A 19417-nucleotide genomic window follows, 5' to 3' on the forward strand; every position below is an offset into this window, starting at 1 on the left:
GACATTTTTGAGTCCCTTCTATTAAAATATTATGTTTTCCATTGATACTTTACGATAGAAAATGCAAATTTGTATAAATAAACACCAAATCACTGTAAAACCGCATAAAATACCATTTTGAGAAAAAAAGAAGATTTTTTGACCTTAAATATCTTATTTTTACGTCCCGCAGAAGCTATATACCAATTTTCAGACAAATCGGAGGTCCAAAATTTTTTTTTGCTCCAAAATTGAGTGATTTGATATGGAATGACCCTTAACATGTTGATTTCCCAAAAAAAAAGTTTAAATACCTAGGGATTACAATATCTAATTAAGGAAAGCTCGAAACAGAAGTGGAAGATCAATTAAATAGAGCAAACAGGGCCGCAAGTTGCCTGAATGAAACAAAATGGAGAAATAATAGTATCGGGAAAGAATTAAAAGGAAGACTTTAAAAATCAGACCACTAATGACATGTTTTGGCAATCATGGGAATGCATGAAACGAACAGAAAGAGGAAGGATTATGTCCAATGTTTCCTACACTTAAAACTCTACACGTCTATCAACATTTTTTATTAGGTACTTTAAAAAATTGATAACTCATCTTTAAATTAACCTTTGAAACCTTCTTCCGTCATGTCCTAACAGCTTTCTTGGTATGGGCAAAACGGAATAGAGATTATTAATTTCTAACTCACCTAAGCAACTGCTGACAGAAAAAATGGGGCAAATTTTTACCCAGATACCAACGTATGTTAAATGGATGTTTAATGCACATACCAACAAAGTAAATTTCTTAGTACTCCCATATATCAGAAACTAATCAAAATTTGGCTTGACAAAAGTGACTTGATCCTTATTAAGATATTAATTTCCAAAATTACGAAAGAAAGATAAAACTACCAACGTTTGACAAAATTATCTACATCTGATTCCTCATTGGCATATCAAACAATATAAAAAATTCTCAAATAGTGGGGGGCACCACAAGGTGGTCTAATTAATGTATAGAGAGTTCCAAGAAATGATAATGTGTGCAACGTAAAAAATTTGTGATTTTGTTGACGTTTTTGTGACTTTGTAGACGTTTTTGTGATTTTCTAGATGTTTTTGTGATGCTGTAATGTTTTTGTGATTTTTGGTCTTATTAATGAATCGAGAGAATCGTTTTTTTGTAGAGGTAAGCGAATTATAATTTGCCATATCTGTGTAAGAGTACATTGAATTAATCACTGTCTGACATACCTTCATATAAGTTCTCCGTTTTTACACAAGTATACCTCTACACGAAAATCAAAAATCAGATTTTTCATCTTCTAATAGAATAATCAATACAGACAAGCTGCGTTTTCACGATGAACTAATAACAATATTATGTCGAACCAAATGCATTTTTATCTGATAGATAAAGGGAGCTATTGTTCCAGAGTGCATATCAAAAACTAGTCTCGGATTAAAGTATTTTTTTTAATATCAAAAAATATAACAAACAATTAATCAGCGGTATCTATAAACTACTTACGAATATTTCAGGTGAAAGATAAAGGAATCAAAACGAGTAGAAAATAGGCACAAGAAAATTGAGAAAATATGCCAGCAAAAAAAACAGTTAAAAAAATCCACAAGGAAAAAGTTTTCCTGTAGTTGGCTGTATACCATGTGATACAAAAAACAGTAAATCCTGTATAAAAGGTATATTTAAATAAGTTTTTAAATATACCTTTTATACAGGATTTACTGTTTTTTTTTAGTTAAAAAAATCTTATACAGGTTTTTGAAAGTTCTAAAATGGATATGTGGAATAGTTGACAAGAAATTCTTGAAGACATACAGTTGATTTTGTTTTTTTTAACAATCATAAAAAGTGAAAATATTTTTTGCCTATAAAACATTTTTTATATACAGGGTGTTTCATTGGGAAAGTAACATACGTTAACTGTAGAAAGAGGACACTTCGGCGGTCTCAAAAATACCATACTTAATGGGTCTTACTCCATTAATAACAAAGATACTGCTGTTTGTTTTATCTATTTTGCCATTTTCTTAATTGTTTCATAACTTTTTAACCACACTATATATTTATTTTATATTTGGCACGCAAATATCATTTTTAAAGTGTACAATAAACTAATTTATTTGTAATTGTAAAAAATCCAGGTCCGGATTAAAAAATATTGGAAAAATGTTCTGACCCAAAAACAACACCCTGTACATTAATTTTTTTTAAAATAGATTTTTCAGTTGAAAAGAGGATGAAAAACTAAATTTAGTGGTATACTTTGAATTTTCGGCAAAATGATTTTTCTGGTCAAATTTTGAATTTGAATTCTGAAATTATGTGAATTGCGAGAGCTCTATGTAGAAAAAAATTGAAATACAGCTTACAACTTGTCAACCGCACTGCATATTGGTTTTATATTTAACACGCGAATATTCTTTTAGGTGCCCAATCAATTAATTTATTTACAATTATAAAAAATCCAGGTCCGGATTAAAAAATATTGTATGAATGTTCCGACCCAAAAAAATACCCTGTATATTAAATTTTTTTTAAATGGATTTTGCATTTGAAAAGAATATGTAAAACTAAATTTAGTGGTATACTTTGAATTTTCGACAAAATGATTTTTCTGGTAAAATTTTGAATTTGAATTCTGAAATTATGTGCATTGCGAAGCTCCAAGTAAAATAAATTAAAATATGACTTAATTTTAATGAATACCATTATTTAATCTAAATTTGTAAAATATTAACATTTGCACACATAACAACAATTTTTTATTGTGGTAATTTTGAATAAGTGCTTTAGTTTTGAATAGTTATTATACTTCGAATTTTCGCAGTTTGTTATAATTTTTAGATACTTTGTTGATTAAATTGATGTATTCTTTATTGACCCTTTATTATTTATTCATTATTTAAAGATGAATATTCGCCATAAACTATTTGTCACACATAATTAAAAAACACTGAAATGTTAACATTTTACCAATTTAGATTAAATAATGGTATTAATTAAAATTAAGTCGCATTTTAATTTTTTCTGCTTAGAGCTCTCGCAATTGACATAATTTCAGAATTCAAATTCAAAATTTGACCAGAAAAATCATTTTGCCGAAAATTCAAAGTATACCACTAAATTTAGTTTTTCATCCTCTTTTCAAATGCAAAATCAATTTAAAAAAATTTAATATACAGGGTATTTTTTTTGGGGTCGGAACATTTATACAATATTTTTTAATACGGATCTGGATTTTCTATAATTGTAAGTAAATTAATTGATTGGGTACCTAAAATAATACTCGCGTGTTAAATATAAAATCAATATACAGTACGGTTGACAAGTTGTAAGCTGTATTTTAATTTTTTTCTACTTGGAGCTCTCGCAATTCACATAATTTCAGAATTCAAACTCATTTGACCAGAAAAATCATTTTGCCGAAAACTCAAAGTATACCACTAAATTTGGTTTTTCATTTTTTTTTTAAGAAAAATCGGTTTTAAAAAAATTTAATGTACAGGGTGTTGTTTTTGGGTCGGAATATTTTTCAAATATTTTTTAATCCGGACCTGGATTTTCTACAATTATAAATAAATTAGTTTATTGTACACTTTAAATGATATTTGCGTGCCAAATATAAAATAAATATACAGTGTGGTTAAAAAGTTATGAGCCAATTAAGAAAATGGCAAAATAGATAAAACACCCAGTATCTTTGTTATTAATGGAGTAAGACACATTAAGTATGGTATTTTTGAGACCGCCTAAGTGTCCTCTTTCTACAGTAGTTAACATATGTTACTTTCCCAATGAAACACCCTGTATTTTAGAGAAAAATAGTTCAAATAAAAGTTGTAAAACTTGAAAAAGGTCTTCAATTTGTAAGTTTCTAAAGCCGACCACTCACGGTACTGCGGCGTCGTTCAACTTTGTGGAATTCGACGAATCGGCAAACATTTTGATCGTGTGTGACCGTGCATCCAACGAAATCGTACAATTTGACCGCAGACAGACTTGCCTGTGACCTAACACAATTATTGTGACCTTGAAACAACACCCTGTATATTCAAATTTTCAAAATACGTTTGCACATTTGAAGAGAGCACAAAAACTGAGTTTATAGGTTCGCTTTAATTTTTTGCGCAGAACATTGAATGTCTTTAATTTTGAAATTAAGTTTACCTATCTATTGAAATTTTTTAGAACTTTTCAAATTAAACATTAAAAGGCAGGTAATATTAACTTTTAATAATAAATTATAAAAGTTAATGACTAAATCCTCATTTTAAAAACAATCAATGCTTATTTACTACATTGGAACGACCCACATACTAATCACAACAAAAATCCAGGACCGGATTAACAAACAAATATAAAGTAATTGTGACCTTGAAACAACACCCTGTATATTGAAATTTTAAAAATCCGTATGCACATTTGAAAAGAGCACAAAAAATAATTAAGTTTAATGGGTTGCTTTCATTTATTGCGCAGACAATTTAATGACATTAATTTTGAAATTATCTCGAAATTTTTAAGAACTCTGAGAACTCAAACAAAAATTTAGATATATTATGTAATTTCAAAAGTAATGTCATTAAATTGTCTGCGCAAAAAATTGAAGCGAGCCATTAAACTTCGTTTTTTGTGCTCTTTTCAAATGTTCAAACGGATTTTGAAAATTTCAATATACAGGGTAGTGTTTCAAGGTAACTACCTATTACTTTATATTTTTTGTTAATACGGACCTGGATGGTCTTATGATTAGTAAGTGGGTCGTTCCAAGGTAGTAAATGATTTTTGATTATTTTTAAAATGAGTATTTATTCATTAACTTTAATAACTTACGTATTAAAAGTGCTTTAAAACCTGCTTTTTAATTTAGGAGTTCTTAAAAATTTCAATATAATATGTATTTAATATAATTAAATTCATTAAATTTACTGCGAAAAAAAAATAAAGCGAACCTATAAACACAGTTTTTTGTGCTACTTTCAAATGTGCAAACGGATTTTGAAAATTTCAATATACCTACAGTGTATTGTTTTAAGCTCACAATTACTTTATGTTTTTTTGTTAATCTGGGCCTGGATTTTTCTTGTGATTACTAAATGGGTTGTTCCAATTTAGTAAATAAGTATTGATTAGTTTTAAAATGAGTATTTTTTATTACCTTTAATAATTTATGATTAAAAGTCAATAATACCTGCTTTTTAATCTCAGAGTTCTTAAAAATTTCAATATAATTTCAAAGTTAAAGTCATTAAATTGTCTGCCCAAAAAATGGAAGTGAACCATTAAACTTAGCTTTTGTGCACTTTTCAAATATGCAAACGGATTTTGAAAATTTCAATATACAGGGTGTTGTTTCAAAGTCACAATGAATTTATGTTTTTATAGTCCGGAACTGGATTTTTTTTTGTGATTAGTAGTTTAGTGACTTGATAAGATATTTTAGCTTGTTTCTTTGCTGGTCTAGAATATGTGAGCCAGTCTCTGAGATTACGAAGCTTCTAAGTCATTTGTCTTACTCCAACGCTACGTTTTCCTATAATCCTTCCCTTACTGATAACTGAATGAAACTGGTATTTCGTTCCTCCCATCACATGGCCTAGATGCTGCAATTGTAATGTATCTTTATTTCATTGTTTAAATTTGATTCTTTTGAGTCTTCACAAAACCCCTTCATTGGTAACTTGGACTAAATAATATATTATTAGTATAATCTAGTGTTATTATTATTTTAGTATATATTTTATACATAATTAAAGAAAAACAAGGAAAAGTAGATCTTGAAGTTAATAAAGATTTGATCTTTGAGTTATGTTTCTCACTGATTACCTGGTTGGTATTAAATAATCAGTCTACAGTTCAACACACATTAGTCACATCGGAATATACTGTTGTAGAATTGTTTTTTTTTAAAGAAACTAAAAAAAAATTAAATTTATATCAAACAGCATAAGATCATAGTTTTTCATCACCCTGTATATGACCAAAATTGCATAGAATTTAATTTTGCTATTAAACAAGTGTTCGAAAAAATGAAAACGATTAGTGATAATTATTCGACGAAATGGACGGGGCATTAACAAACAATTCGGTGATTAGAAAGTGGACAGAGCGTTGACGGGAACAATGACGTTTTTAAGATCTTTCCGGGAAGGTTTTTAATTTGGTAAACAAATTGTATTAGTTTTTAGTTGTAAAAGTAGAAAGTAGAAAAGAACTAATCATGATATTTCTTGAAATTTGACAAATTGGAAAAGTTATGTGGAAGAATATTTGGTTTCTTAAGAAATAAATGGTTTGAGAGAGGTTGTTGTTTATTGGATGGAAAATATCGGGAGTAGGGATAATGAATGTTGGAGTATGGATTGGAGAGAGAAATAAAGGGCACTGTGTAATGAACATCGATAGAAGGCAGTTTTTAAAAAGTGAGTAATCAGTGTAGAGTGGAGTGATCAGCCTTTGCCAGCAGAATCAAGTTGAAACCAAATTGTCGACCGGTTGAAGAGTTAATTTTCCTGGTCCGAGAGAGATTCCTTTGTTTTGTCTAGAATGAGTAGCTGATTGTTATCCTTTTGTGCACAAGATATCGAGCAAGGAAAACTGAGTAATAGAATTCGAGCAAGTCCTGTGTGTTTTTCTTGGAAGCAGTTTTGACGAGAGGGACTTTTTCGCAACATCCAGAGAGTACGTGTTGGGAGAATCAAGGACGGCGCAATCCAGAAAACGAGGGAGTGAAGAAACAAAAGGTTAGTCAAATCATTTGTCGGAATGGAGAAAATTTGTTTAGATCAAAACCATATTTGTTTATTTGTTTATTGAACATTTCTTTTTTTAACGCAGTTAGTCATTTCAAATTTGAGAAATCAATTCAAAAGAAGAAAAGTAAAATTCATTCAATCTAGTATGAGTAAATAAGAAATTAATTAAATAATTTTTTTTGTCAAAACAAGGAGATATCAGAGTTAGAGTTTAATTTATTAAGTTAGAGATTGTGCAACAAAGTTAAATTTTAGTATTTTTTAATCATATGTACACGGCTTATTTGATAAAAACAATAGATTACATTTATATGATTTTGAGTGTTTTCAATTTCCCTGTTTCCACCCTAGAAGAAGCAACTAGAAATACTAGAAGCCACAGATCACAGGTATTGTATCAAATACAAAATTAGCCCTGAGAATAAAATTGATTGGAAAATTAAATTTGAATTTAGTTGTTTTTACATAGGCAGTAAATAAGATAATTGAATAATCAATTAAATTAAGAATTTGCTAATCAATATAAATAAATAGATAAAGTAGAGCATAACAATACATATACGATAGGTATTTAAAAAATATTTGGCTATATCTCCAAGTGTAAGTAATCAAAAAATTAAGTTAGTAAATAAAATCAATTAATATGCCAATAAAAACAATTGCCATTGTATAGAATTTCAGGAAAAATTAATATATTTCATACTCTTGACCTAAAATTGCTAATCTTTTTCTCAAGTACTTGTTTACTTATCATTACATTTTTTGCACTCTATAGTCTATATTGTAAACAACCTAGTAATTTGTCACAGTTTTATTATAACATATTATTTTTATAAAAATAAAAATGTATACCATTTTTATTCATTCAGTTGCGGTGCGAAACCAAAACTGTCTTAATTTTCACTCAGATCAGAGAGTGCAGCCAGCACTCTTATCGACGATTTCACCTCTTTTTAGAGGTTCATCAGAGACTGCATAGGCTGCTTTTCTCTGGCCCAGGTAAAAATCTTCGACATATCCATCTCCCACCGCAACTGACGAGATGGTAGTAGGTGCCTAGCGGCATCTGCTAAATAAAAGACTAAGTTTTTCAACCTAATTAAAATATTTGTAAATTAAATATTTTTAAAAGATTTTTAATTGAAAAACTTTATTGGCCCATTTCCTGGTGACAACCTCCAAGGCTTCTACAATATGCAAGCACATGGATGCTGCAGTGAAGACTAAGGGGAAGGAATTCTACACTATGCAATTCACAACCCCCGTCTGCAGCGTGGTAAAGTTCCAGCGGAAAATGGACCTAGTTACTCTATAGGAGTAATACTAATAAAAATAAAAATGTATACCATTTTTATTCATTCAGTTGCGGTGCGAAACCAAAACTGTCTTAATTTTCACTCAGATCAGAGAGAAGTGTAGAATTCCTTCCCCTTAGTCTTCACTGCAGCATCCATGTGCTTGCATATTGTAGAAGCCTTGGAGGTTGTCACCAGGAAATGGGCCAATAAAGTTTTTCAATTAAAAATCTTTTAAAAATATTTAATTTACAAATATTTTTATTAGGTTGAAAAACTTAGTCTTTTATTTAGCAGATGCCGCTAGGCACCTACTACCATCTCGTCAGTTGCGGTGGGAGATGGATATGCCGAAGATTTTTACCTGGGCCAGAGAAAAGCAGCCTATGCAGTCTCTGATGAACCTCTAAAAAGAGGTGAAATCGTCGATAAGAGTGCTGGCTGCACTCTCTGATCTGAGTGAAAATTAAGACAGTTTTGGTTTCGCACCGCAACTGAATGAATAAAAATGGTATACATTTTTATTTTTATTAGTATTACTCCTATAGAGTAACTAGGTCCATTTTCCGCTGGAACTTTACCACGCTGCAGACGGGGGTTGTGAATTGCATAGTGTAGAATTCCTTCCCCTTAGTCTTCACTGCAGCATCCATGTGCTTGCATATTGTAGAAGCCTTGGAGGTTGTCACCAGGAAATGGGCCAATAAAGTTTTTCAATTAAAAATCTTTTAAAAATATTTAATTTACAAATATTTTAATTAGGTTGAAAAACTTAGTCTTTTATTTAGCAGATGCCGCTAGGCACCTACTACCATCTCGTCAGTTGCGGTGGGAGATGGATATGTCGAAGATTTTTACCTGGGCCAGAGAAAAGCAGCCTATGCAGTCTCTGATGAACCTCTAAAAAGAGGTGAAATCGTCGATAAGAGTGCTGGCTGCACTCTCTGATCTGAGTGAAAATTAAGACAGTTTTGGTTTCGCACCGCAACTGAATAAATAAAAATGGTATACATTTTTAATTTTTATTAGTATTACTCCTATAGAGTAACTAGGTCCATTTTCCGCTGGAACTTTACCACGCTGCAGACGGGGGTTGTGAATTGCATAGTGTAGAATTCCTTCCCCTTAGTCTTCACTGCAGCATCCATGTGCTTGCATATTGTAGAAGCCTTGGAGGTTGTCACCAGGAAATGGGCCAATAAAGTTTTTCAATTAAAAATCTTTTAAAAATATTTAATTTACAAATATTTTTATTAGGTTGAAAAACTTAGTCTTTTAGTCTTTTATATTATTTTTAATTTCAGTTGCATGTGCTAGATTGCTCATACAGAAAGATATAATCTGAAAATGAAATATTGTATTTTTGTGCTTCCCCTAATGCTCATTTGTGTGTTCATATAGTGGTGTATGGCTTGGAGACGCCTGAAGACGCATTTACGATGGATGTCAAAGTAACTAAGTAAAGTTTACCTACCATAGTGATAGTGGTGTCCTATTTGCTAATATGCTCAGCTTGGACACTGATATCAAAAACAGGGAAGAGGAACCAATCTCAGGACCAATCTTGAACAGTAATAGGAGGTAAACTTAATAGAACCTTCTACTGGATTCGTCCCCATACATATGAAATGTATGTAGGCCTATTAACAAATAAAGGGCGCTACTTTACGTAATGTTCAACAAGCACCAAATTAATATCAATATGGCAACTGAAAGAACAATACTGAGGAGAATCATGAACAGATGTTAAATGACTATCTATAAATTGGTTAACATCCCCACAATTCTAAGTCAGATCCACCCCCTCGGAAGAAGAACATCCTAAGAACCATTGTAGACTCAAACATTTGATCAAAAGGAGTTCTGAGGACATATACATACCAGACTCCCCAACAATAAAGTTAGATTCTCGCCATCTAGAGGGGATGTAACAGCAATATTCAAACAAAGACCTTACTATCTCAAAATGGGGACATTCATTACATATATTTTAATACATGATATACACATACAGATATGTAAACACAGTTGGCAGGTTTAAACCTACATGCTTAAGACCTTGGTTTAAACCAACTGGATTTTTAGGAAAAAAACCTGGTTTTTTTATTGAGCCTCCAAACTGGTGTTTTTATTTAAAGTTTTTAATACAGCTCCCTCAAATGAAGAAAATTAAAATAAATAAATTCTATTTTTTTACTTTCGAACTTAGTTATTTTGAATATTATTACGTCTGAAGATGTTTTTTTTTTATAGTTTGTGTGTGTAAATAAAAATAAAAGTTGCCTTACCCATTTTCTCATTGTTTATTAGTATTGCGTATTTTATAAAATAATTTATTCATTTTTAAAGTATTTAGACTTATTATACGTTGTATCAAATAAGCCAGGTTCAAACCAAATAAACCTGGTTTAAATAAAAAAACCTGGTATTTTTAGGTTTTTTGGAAAAACCTTGGCTTTTGCCAACCCTGATTAGAAAAGTCAAACATTCACAAAAAACTAAAGAAAAATATGTATAAATAAAAGTATGTAGTAACAATTTATTGTACATACACTTAAATAAAATAATAAATAAAGGATACAGTGCGCTGAAATAAGTGTTACCCTCCCATATTAACTCATTTATTTTCAGCACATAAGCAAAACACTTGTGACAGGTCACTTTTTAAAATAATCATATATGATAGCATCAATGTTTCCTACTTTACGCGATTGCTCTTAAGGTGAAGGTCATAACTTTAATTTTTAAAAATGGGAAAGTACATCATGTGACACCTCATTTAAAAGCTTTTGAAATACTGATTACAAAAATGTATAATACTTGCGCACAATTTCGATCCATTGCTTTTTAAATGCATTCATTTTTTTTAATCCTGAGAAAACTAATATGAATTTTTGAAAAATTCAAACTCAGAATGAAAGATTACATTATTACCGAGGGTAAAAAGTCCCTAAAAACTTCTATAATTTATTTATTTATTTATTGGTACACATCACAAACACCAGTAATAAACAAAAAAAAATGTTACAATGGTAATCACAGGTGATGGCAACTTACAAACTAACAAACAAAATAATGTTCATTTTAATAAGTTACAGGGAAGAAAAAGAAGAGAAAATTTAGTATGATTTTTAATTTCGAATATATCATTCAAAAGAAACTTTTTGTTTATTCTAAGGGACTTTTCACCCTCTGTGATAATGTAATCTTTCAATCTGCAATCTTTCATCATCTCAGGAGATGCTGCAATGTGATTTGAACTCAGTAAGTTAATGGTTCGATGACAACAAAATGTTTTTAAACACTTCTAAATGTCATGTTTTTACTATCACTCGAAAAACACTAGTGGAGAACCAATACAAAATTTCTAACACTGTACTTGGAAGAAAGAACACTTGCAAAGATCTTGGAGTAATGTTTCAGCAAAATTTGAGATTAGTGAACATTATCGGATCATCATTGGAAAGGCATACAGAACTCTTTTCTTCATAATTAGTAATTCAAAATTTTTTAACCCTTTGACTGCGGGAACCTCATCCCGCTCGAGGCACTTTAGGTGGGCGGTTCACACCCATTCATTCGGAAACCATCTGATGACATTATATATTTTATATTTTGTTTACGTTATATTTTGTCTATACGCAAATAATCGCTAACCGTAGCGAAGCGGTTAGCCTTGTTGCATATATGCGTTTCCCGCACATCTCGTGCACTACTGAAATTACGCAAGTATGTGGTTCCCGCAGTCAAAGGGTTAAAAGAACTGCAACTCTATCATTATACAATGCACTGGTAAGACCTCACTTGGAGTATGCCTCTATTATATGGGCACCACAAGCCCAATTCAATGTTGATCTGATTGAAAAGGTTCAAAAACGATTCTTGAGGTTTCTTTATGTCAGAAACTTTGGTATCTATCCATACATGATTTCCTATAATGCTATGCTAACTTGTTTTAAAGTTCAGCGACTGGATAATAGAAGACATTTTCATTCAGCCCTTTTATATACTATCTTGTAAATCACACTAAATATAATGATTGCCTTTTTATAAATAATATTAAATTTTATGTTACAAACACACATTTAAGAATCAATAACAAACAACTGTTCTCAACTAATAAGACTGATTGTTCACCCATAAATAAGATGTTGGAAGAATGTAACCATATGATAATTAACTGTGATATAGACTTTTTAAATTCTTCTGTGAAACAAATAAAAGTTGCTACTGAAACAAATTTCTAGTCTATAAAAGCTGTTGTCGTAAAATTTTATTTAGATGTATTTATTTGTATTTAGATGTATTTATTTGTTTAGATGTATTTATAGTGTTTTTTTTACTTGTTTTTACTTGTTCTATTCTTTTTATACCCCAGGCTGTGGGTGAAAAATAGGTCGATTTCAGGATATAATTCAGGAATTTTTGAAACTTATCAGGTGTTGTAAAGGACGAAGCCAGGAATAACTTCTACTAAAATGTAACCAAAAATATTGTGCGCTTTTTTTTAATTGCGATTTTCATTTGTTAAATTTGCAATTTTTATTGATTTTTAATTTTGTAGCTTAGGATATTGATTTTAGAGAAAAACTTTTTAATAGAAAGTTGTAGTAAATTAAAAAACCTACAATTTGAGCTATGGTAAGTTTAATTTCGTTAATTGGTTATTGCAAAACAGTCTGCGGAAGGTCCAAAATGGCCGTATTTTACAATTGCATTATTTATTGTACAAATAATTTTTTTTTATTTTTTAAAGCTTTAAAATGAAGATCTTTCAATTCCAAACATAAAAAAAATTGTAAACCAGATTAACGAATTTGTTGCTTAGATATTTTAAATTGTTTATCACAAGAGGTCAAATGTCGAAGGCTATAACTTTTTGAAAAAAAAATCGTAGAAAGTTAGTGAAACATCCAATCTCCTTCGAAAGATTTATATTTTCATATTCTGATGTAAATAAATGCGTAAAACATTTTTAAACCTCTAATTTTTGGGTTTGAAAATAAGAGGTCAAATTTCGTTATAAACATTTAGAGCTGAAGCGGCCCTGTACATCCTATGAGTTTTTAATTTACAGATTATTGTTGCTAAAGATAAAACAGAAATTTATAAAAAAATAAAAAATTTCTACGACCAACTGAAGCCGAGAAAATTTTTGGGTTTGCAAATAAGGGGGCAAATTTCGTTATAAACATTTAGAGCTGTAGCGGCCCTGTACATCCTAGGAGTTTCTAACTTACAGATTATTGTTGCTGAAGACAAAACGAAGATTTATAAAAAAATAAAAATTTTCTACAACCAACTGAAGCCGACATAATTGTTTTTTTTTCTTAAGTCGTAGTGCCTTTATTTATAACAATTAAGAAATTATTTTACAGTCATTGACTAAAGAAAGACCTATATTATCTTAAAATAAAAATTATTATAAAATATAATTACATTTAATTATTAAAAATTATTTTTAAAATCGGTGCTTTTGCGAGCGGCCGAATTTTGCAAATCGCCCGGCTCGCTTCAAATCCGCGCGGTCGGAAAATTTTCCCGTAACTTGTATTAAATTTTGACAGAAAACAATTTAATAATATTACCGTTATAATATACAATCTATTTACCACTGTATCTGTTTTTCTTGATAAACTTTTATATGTGAAATTTCATTTCTGAAGAAATAATATTACAAAAATGATACATATATATGAAATATATAACTATATTTTTAATTTTTTCATTGTTATATAAATATAATAATAATAATGTTACTTCTTACTATAATATACATAAAACTTTTTCTTCTTGTAGTGACTATTCTTTTTGGATTTCACATATAAAAGTTTATAAAGAAAAACAAATACAGTGGTAAATAGACTGTATATTATAATGGTAATATTATTAAATTGTTTTCTGTCATTTAATACAAGTTACATAAAAATTTTTCGAGCACGCGGATTTGAAGCGAGCCGGGCGATTTGCAAAATTCGGCCCTTGCAAAAGCACCGATTTAAAAAATAATTTTTAATAATTAAATATAATTATATTTTATAATAATCTTTATTTTAAGATAATATAAGTCTTTCTTTAGTCAATGACTGTAAAATAATTTCTTAATTGTTATAAATAAAGGCACTATGATTTAAGAAAAAAAAAACAATTATCTCGGCTTCAGTTGTTTGCAGAAAATTTTAATTTTTTTATAAATCTTCGTTTTGTCTTTAGCAACAATAATCTGTAAGTTAGAAACTCATAGGATATACAGGGCCGCTTCAGCTCTAAATGTTTATAACGAAATTTGCCCCCTTATTTGCAAACCCAAAAATTATCTCGGCTTCAGTTGGTCGTAGAAATTTTTTATTTTTTTATTAACCTTCGTTTCATCTTCAGCAACAATAATATGTAAGTTAAAAACTCATAGGATGTACAGGGCCGCTTCAGCTCTAAATGTTTATAACGAAATTTGCCCCCTTATTTTCAAATCCAAAAATTAGAGGTTTAAAAAACTTTTACGCATTTATTTACATCAGAATATGAAGACATAACTCTTTCGAAGGAGATTGGATGTTTCACCAACTTTCTACGATTTTTTTTCAAAAAGTTATAGCCTTCGACATTTTACCTCTTGGGATAAACAATTTATAATATCTAAGCAATAAATTCGTTAATCTGGCTTTACAATTTTTTTTATGTTTGGAATTGAAAGGTCTTCATTTTAAAGCTTTAAAAAATAAAAAAAAATTATTTGTACAATAAATAATGCAATTGTAAAAAACGGCCATTTTGGACCTTTCGCAGGCTGTTTTGCAATAACTAATTAACGAAATTAAACTTACCATAGCTCAAATTGTAGGTTTTTTAATTTACTACAACTTTCTATTAAAAAGTTTTTCTCTAAAATCAATATCCTAAGCTACAAAATTAAAAATCAATAAAAATTGCAAATTTAACAAATGAAAATCGCAATTAAAAAAAAAGCGCACAATATTTTTGGTTACATTTTAGTATAAGTTATTCCTGGCATCGTCTTTTACAACACCTGATAGGTTTCAAAAATTCCTGAATTATATCACGTTTTTTCACCCGCAGCCTGGGGTATTAGGTTTACTAATTAATATAGGAATTAGTTTTTAGCAGTAGTAAGCACTCTTTTAATGTAATAACAATTGTTTTGTGTATTAAAGGAGGTTAAATAAATATACAAATAATTGTAATCTTATCATTGTATTTCATAAAAATGCCCTATGTCTTAACGGCCTGTTGTGTGTATAATAAATAAATTAAATAAATAAAAATAAAATTGAAAATGAGATATTGTAAACACAAATGCAGTGAAATTCCTCAGGGTAGAGAAAAAAAAATTGTATATTTTGCAGATTAAGTAGAGACATCAAAAATAATACAAACATGTGGTATACTGGTTGAAATACCATTATTATGAAGTCAATATTTTACCTAAATCATTGCAACAAGTAAAACAATTAAATAATTGTTTAAAATATTTTTTTTATAAAAAGAACCGCATTTTATAAATCCAAAAGAAAACTGACTAAAAAATATAGTCTATGGCACCATTTCTTTAAATTTCAATATAGAAAGGCTTTAGAAAGGCATAACTAACAAAATTAAATTTAAAATAAACATTTATAATTATATATTTTCCCAAATATGCAATATTAAAAATATTGGGAAAGTAAAACATTGAAGGCCATTTCATAAATAATATCTTTTCATTTTAATTATTTAATCTTTCAGAAATGTTTATAAAACAATGTTTAAAGTTTTTTAAATCAAATAAACCATAATAATGATTTAACAACAATCAAGATTATATGTCATTGCAATTAAATATTCGCAACTGTTAAACAATTAGAAAAGAATGTAAACTTACATCTAAATGAATGTGAAAGAACTTAATTACTTGCAATATGGTATATCAAGAGTTAAAAAAGATTATTCAAGCATTGAGGAATTTCTTCTTAAAGCTAGACGCTTTGGAGATAGTATCAAATATTTCATATTTTTTTATTATCTGTAACCAATGGAATTTAGGTCGTAAAAACGGATCTTAAAAGAAAAGTACACTTTCTATAATAATGATATGGTAACAACTTATACAAATCTCTTTAGGGTTTTTAATGTGGCTTTTGAATACTCACAATCCTAGTTTTGTTAACACCAAGCTTTCCCAAACACTTTCGCGAACATAAGGGTTGGCTACTTGAAAATTTAAATGTTTATATTAATTTAAACAAAAAATTAAACAACCACATCCATGTTCAATCCCTGGCAAAATTTAATTCAGAACCAACACTGTGACCGTACGAACGTTATCAATAATATGAAAATGCAATAAAAAGGAACCTAATTTTCTTTTGAAAAGTTCCTCTATATCACTATTTTCCACTTAAAATGAGAAACTTACAGAAAATTATGTAAATACAAACGTCACTGTCAAGACACCATAATGGATTTGACAATTTCATAATTTCAAGGTCCTTCCATCTGACATTTCCCACGAGATAAAGTAGAATGTATACGGATTTACGGTAATAAGATAGAGAAGGAATAAAAAAAGAAATCGTCAAGGTCGAATTCCATTTTCTTTATTTGAAAGTGTATACTAGACCGATTGCGTGGGTTCGAAATGCGATTAATTTTGGAGTTTACACCCACTACTCCATTTTTGTTTATGCCCAAATTCTGCAAGAAATGACTCCTCTGTAGAAACTTCTGCTTTAGATACATGATAAAAATCGGAATGGGAGAATATCTGCAACTACAGAACAAAACATAAACAAAGCAATAATGTATATAAACATAAAATTATTTTTAGATTACAAAATAGTACTAGGAAAATAGTAATTTTCCGCGTGAAAAAGTATTCTAAAACTTCTTTAGAGTACGTCTGCAAAATAAAATTGATCCTAATTTAATAAGAATGGCTACGAACCATCTAAAATAGTCTAGTACCTATATAAGAATAGAGCAGAGTAATATCTTGGAATGAGACACACAGATAGAATAGACAGAACAATGATGGTCGCGTGTCCAAAAAGATGATTACGTAGAATGCGTAAAGCATTTAGGCCAATATTAGGTGACGTTTTAATCTTAATATCAGGAATAGTTCCTATCATCAACAGCTATTCCATCCATCGTCGGATTTAAGCCTCCCTTAGGTGTGTCCATTCATTTCTATTGGTTGCTTCTTGCATCTATTCTTGGCCAACCATTTGCTTGATCTTATTAAGTCCATCTGGTTTGAAGTCTGCCTCAACTTCTCTTACTTGCTCTTGGTCGCTATTCAAGAATTCGCGTCGTCCAACGGTTGCTTTCCATTCATCCTATATGTCCTGCCCAGTTCTATTTTAACACGGAAATCTTTTGGACTAGTCTTTGGACTCGATTTTCCTTATACCTCTCTTTCCATCAACTTCTAAAAGCTCTATCACCATTCTCTTCACCGTAACATTTTCATTTCAACTACCTCCATATTCCTTTCCTGAATCTTCTTTGCAGACCACATTTCACCGCCGTATATCAATGCTGGTCTCACCACAATTTTTTGTTTCCTTTCGGCATTCCCCCGATTTTTCGATCAAAAATACCCCTCTCATACGCTCCAATTCAACCAACCAGTCTGTAACCTTTGGGCAATTATCTCCCAGTATCCTATTTTCCATAATGTAGGTATTAGCCAAATTTTTTAAATTTTCCTACTCGTCCCAGTTCTTCTCCAAGCCCAACCATGTTTGTTCTTCTCAGCCATATAGGTAATCCTTTTTCGATCTGCTAACGTTAATCCCCCCTCTACAACTTTCTGACAAATGTAAAACAATATTTTCTACTGCACCATAGTAGGTAGGAAATTCATCATCATGATTCTCTTCGGCATTCCTTAGGGTCGGCTTCCTTAATTGTATTTCTCCACATAATTCTATCTTGGGTCACATCAATGTTAATCCCCTTTACCAACATGTCCTGCCTTATCGTCTCCCTCCAGGTCTATTTTGGTCTTCCTCTCCTACTCCTTCCAGGAATCTGCACTTCAGCTATTCTTCGTATTGGGTGATTAACGTCCCAACGTTGAACATGACCAAACCACACCAAACCATCTAAACTCTAAACTATGCTCTCTCATTTTGGCATCAATTGGTGCCGCACCTAGACTTCCCCTAACTCATTTCTAATTTTATCCTTCTTTGTCACTCCACTCATCCATCTAAGCATTCTCATTTCCGCCACATGTATTCGTTGTTCCTCTTTCTTTTTCACTGCCCAACATTCAGTTCCGTACATCATAGCCGGTCTTATGGCTGTTTTATAGAATTTACCCTTCAGCTTCATTGGAATTTCTCTGTCACACAACACACCACTCGCTTCTTTCCACTTCATCCATCCAGCCCTAATTCTACTGCATACATCTCCATCTATTTCTCCATTACTCTGTAATAATACCGATCCTAGGTACTTAAAGCTAATGCTTTTCACAATAATTTTGCTATCCAAAGATACCATTTTATTTGTAGTAACTCCATCTTTAAATGAACATTCCAAATACTCTGTTTTTGTCCTACTAAGTTTTAAACCTTTTTCCTCCAGAGCTTGTCTCCACTGTTCCAGTTTTTGTTCTAAGTCTCTTTCACTATTTCCTATTAACACTACATCATCAGCATACATTAGGCACCATGGAATGCTACCCTGTAGTTTCGCTGTTATCTGGTCCAAAACTAATCAGAATAAATAAGGACTAAGCACCGAGCCTTGCCTTGGTGCAACCCTATTTTCACCTGAAATTTATCAGTCTCTCCCACACCTGTCCTAACACTAGTCCTAACACTAGTCCTAATACTAGGTGTGGCTAAGTAGTTTTATTGCCCTGTAGTTTGTACATTGTTGTATGTCTCCCTTGTTTTTGTAGACAGGTACTAATATACTGCTTCTCCATGCGTCTGGCATTTGCCCAACTTCCTTAATTCTATTAAATAGACCTGCAAGCCAACTTATTCCTGTCTCTCCCAATGTTCTCTATACTTCCCCAGCAATATCATCTGGTCCGACTGCTTTTATTTTCTTTATTTTTTGAGGTACCATATTAGGTAGGTAATTATCGTTGATAATTTAAAATACTGCTTTCCACGCAAGAGCATTTTTTTGAATGTATATTCACTTTTTTCTTCTTCTTCTTAATGCTCTCTCCTCCATGATGGAGGTTGGCTATTACAATTGCAAATTTTTCTCTGTCTTCAGGTCTTATTAGCTGTTCAAAATTTAATCCTGTCTATCATTGTCAGACGTTTCTTATTCTTAGCCACTATCAAGGTTCATAGATAAGGGATCTAATATCTACGACCTTAAGACACTATAGTCTTTCTT

At 30.6% G+C, this 19417-nt stretch overlaps 1 protein-coding gene across 3 annotated transcripts in view; it reads right to left on the minus strand.

The window, feature by feature from the left end:
* LOC114324645 (zinc finger and BTB domain-containing protein 41-like) overlaps positions 1-16531 on the minus strand; it is a 56891-nt gene extending 40360 nt beyond the window's left edge. Inside the window, exon 1 of one of the 3 annotated variants that reach the window (XM_050643344.1) lies at positions 16464-16531. In XM_050643344.1, the coding sequence (XP_050499301.1) occupies positions 16464-16524 (61 nt within the window). In that variant the 5' untranslated portion in view covers positions 16525-16531. Of the gene's footprint in view, positions 1-1229; positions 1339-16197 lie in introns of those variants that run through there. The other 2 variants (XM_050643345.1, XM_050643346.1) reach the window with 2 other exon arrangements.
* Positions 16532-19417: the final 2886 nt, after the last annotated feature.

The sequence above is a fragment of the Diabrotica virgifera genome, chromosome 2 (assembly GCF_917563875.1).
Source record: "Diabrotica virgifera virgifera chromosome 2, PGI_DIABVI_V3a".
Classification (NCBI taxonomy): domain Eukaryota; kingdom Metazoa; phylum Arthropoda; class Insecta; order Coleoptera; family Chrysomelidae; genus Diabrotica; species Diabrotica virgifera.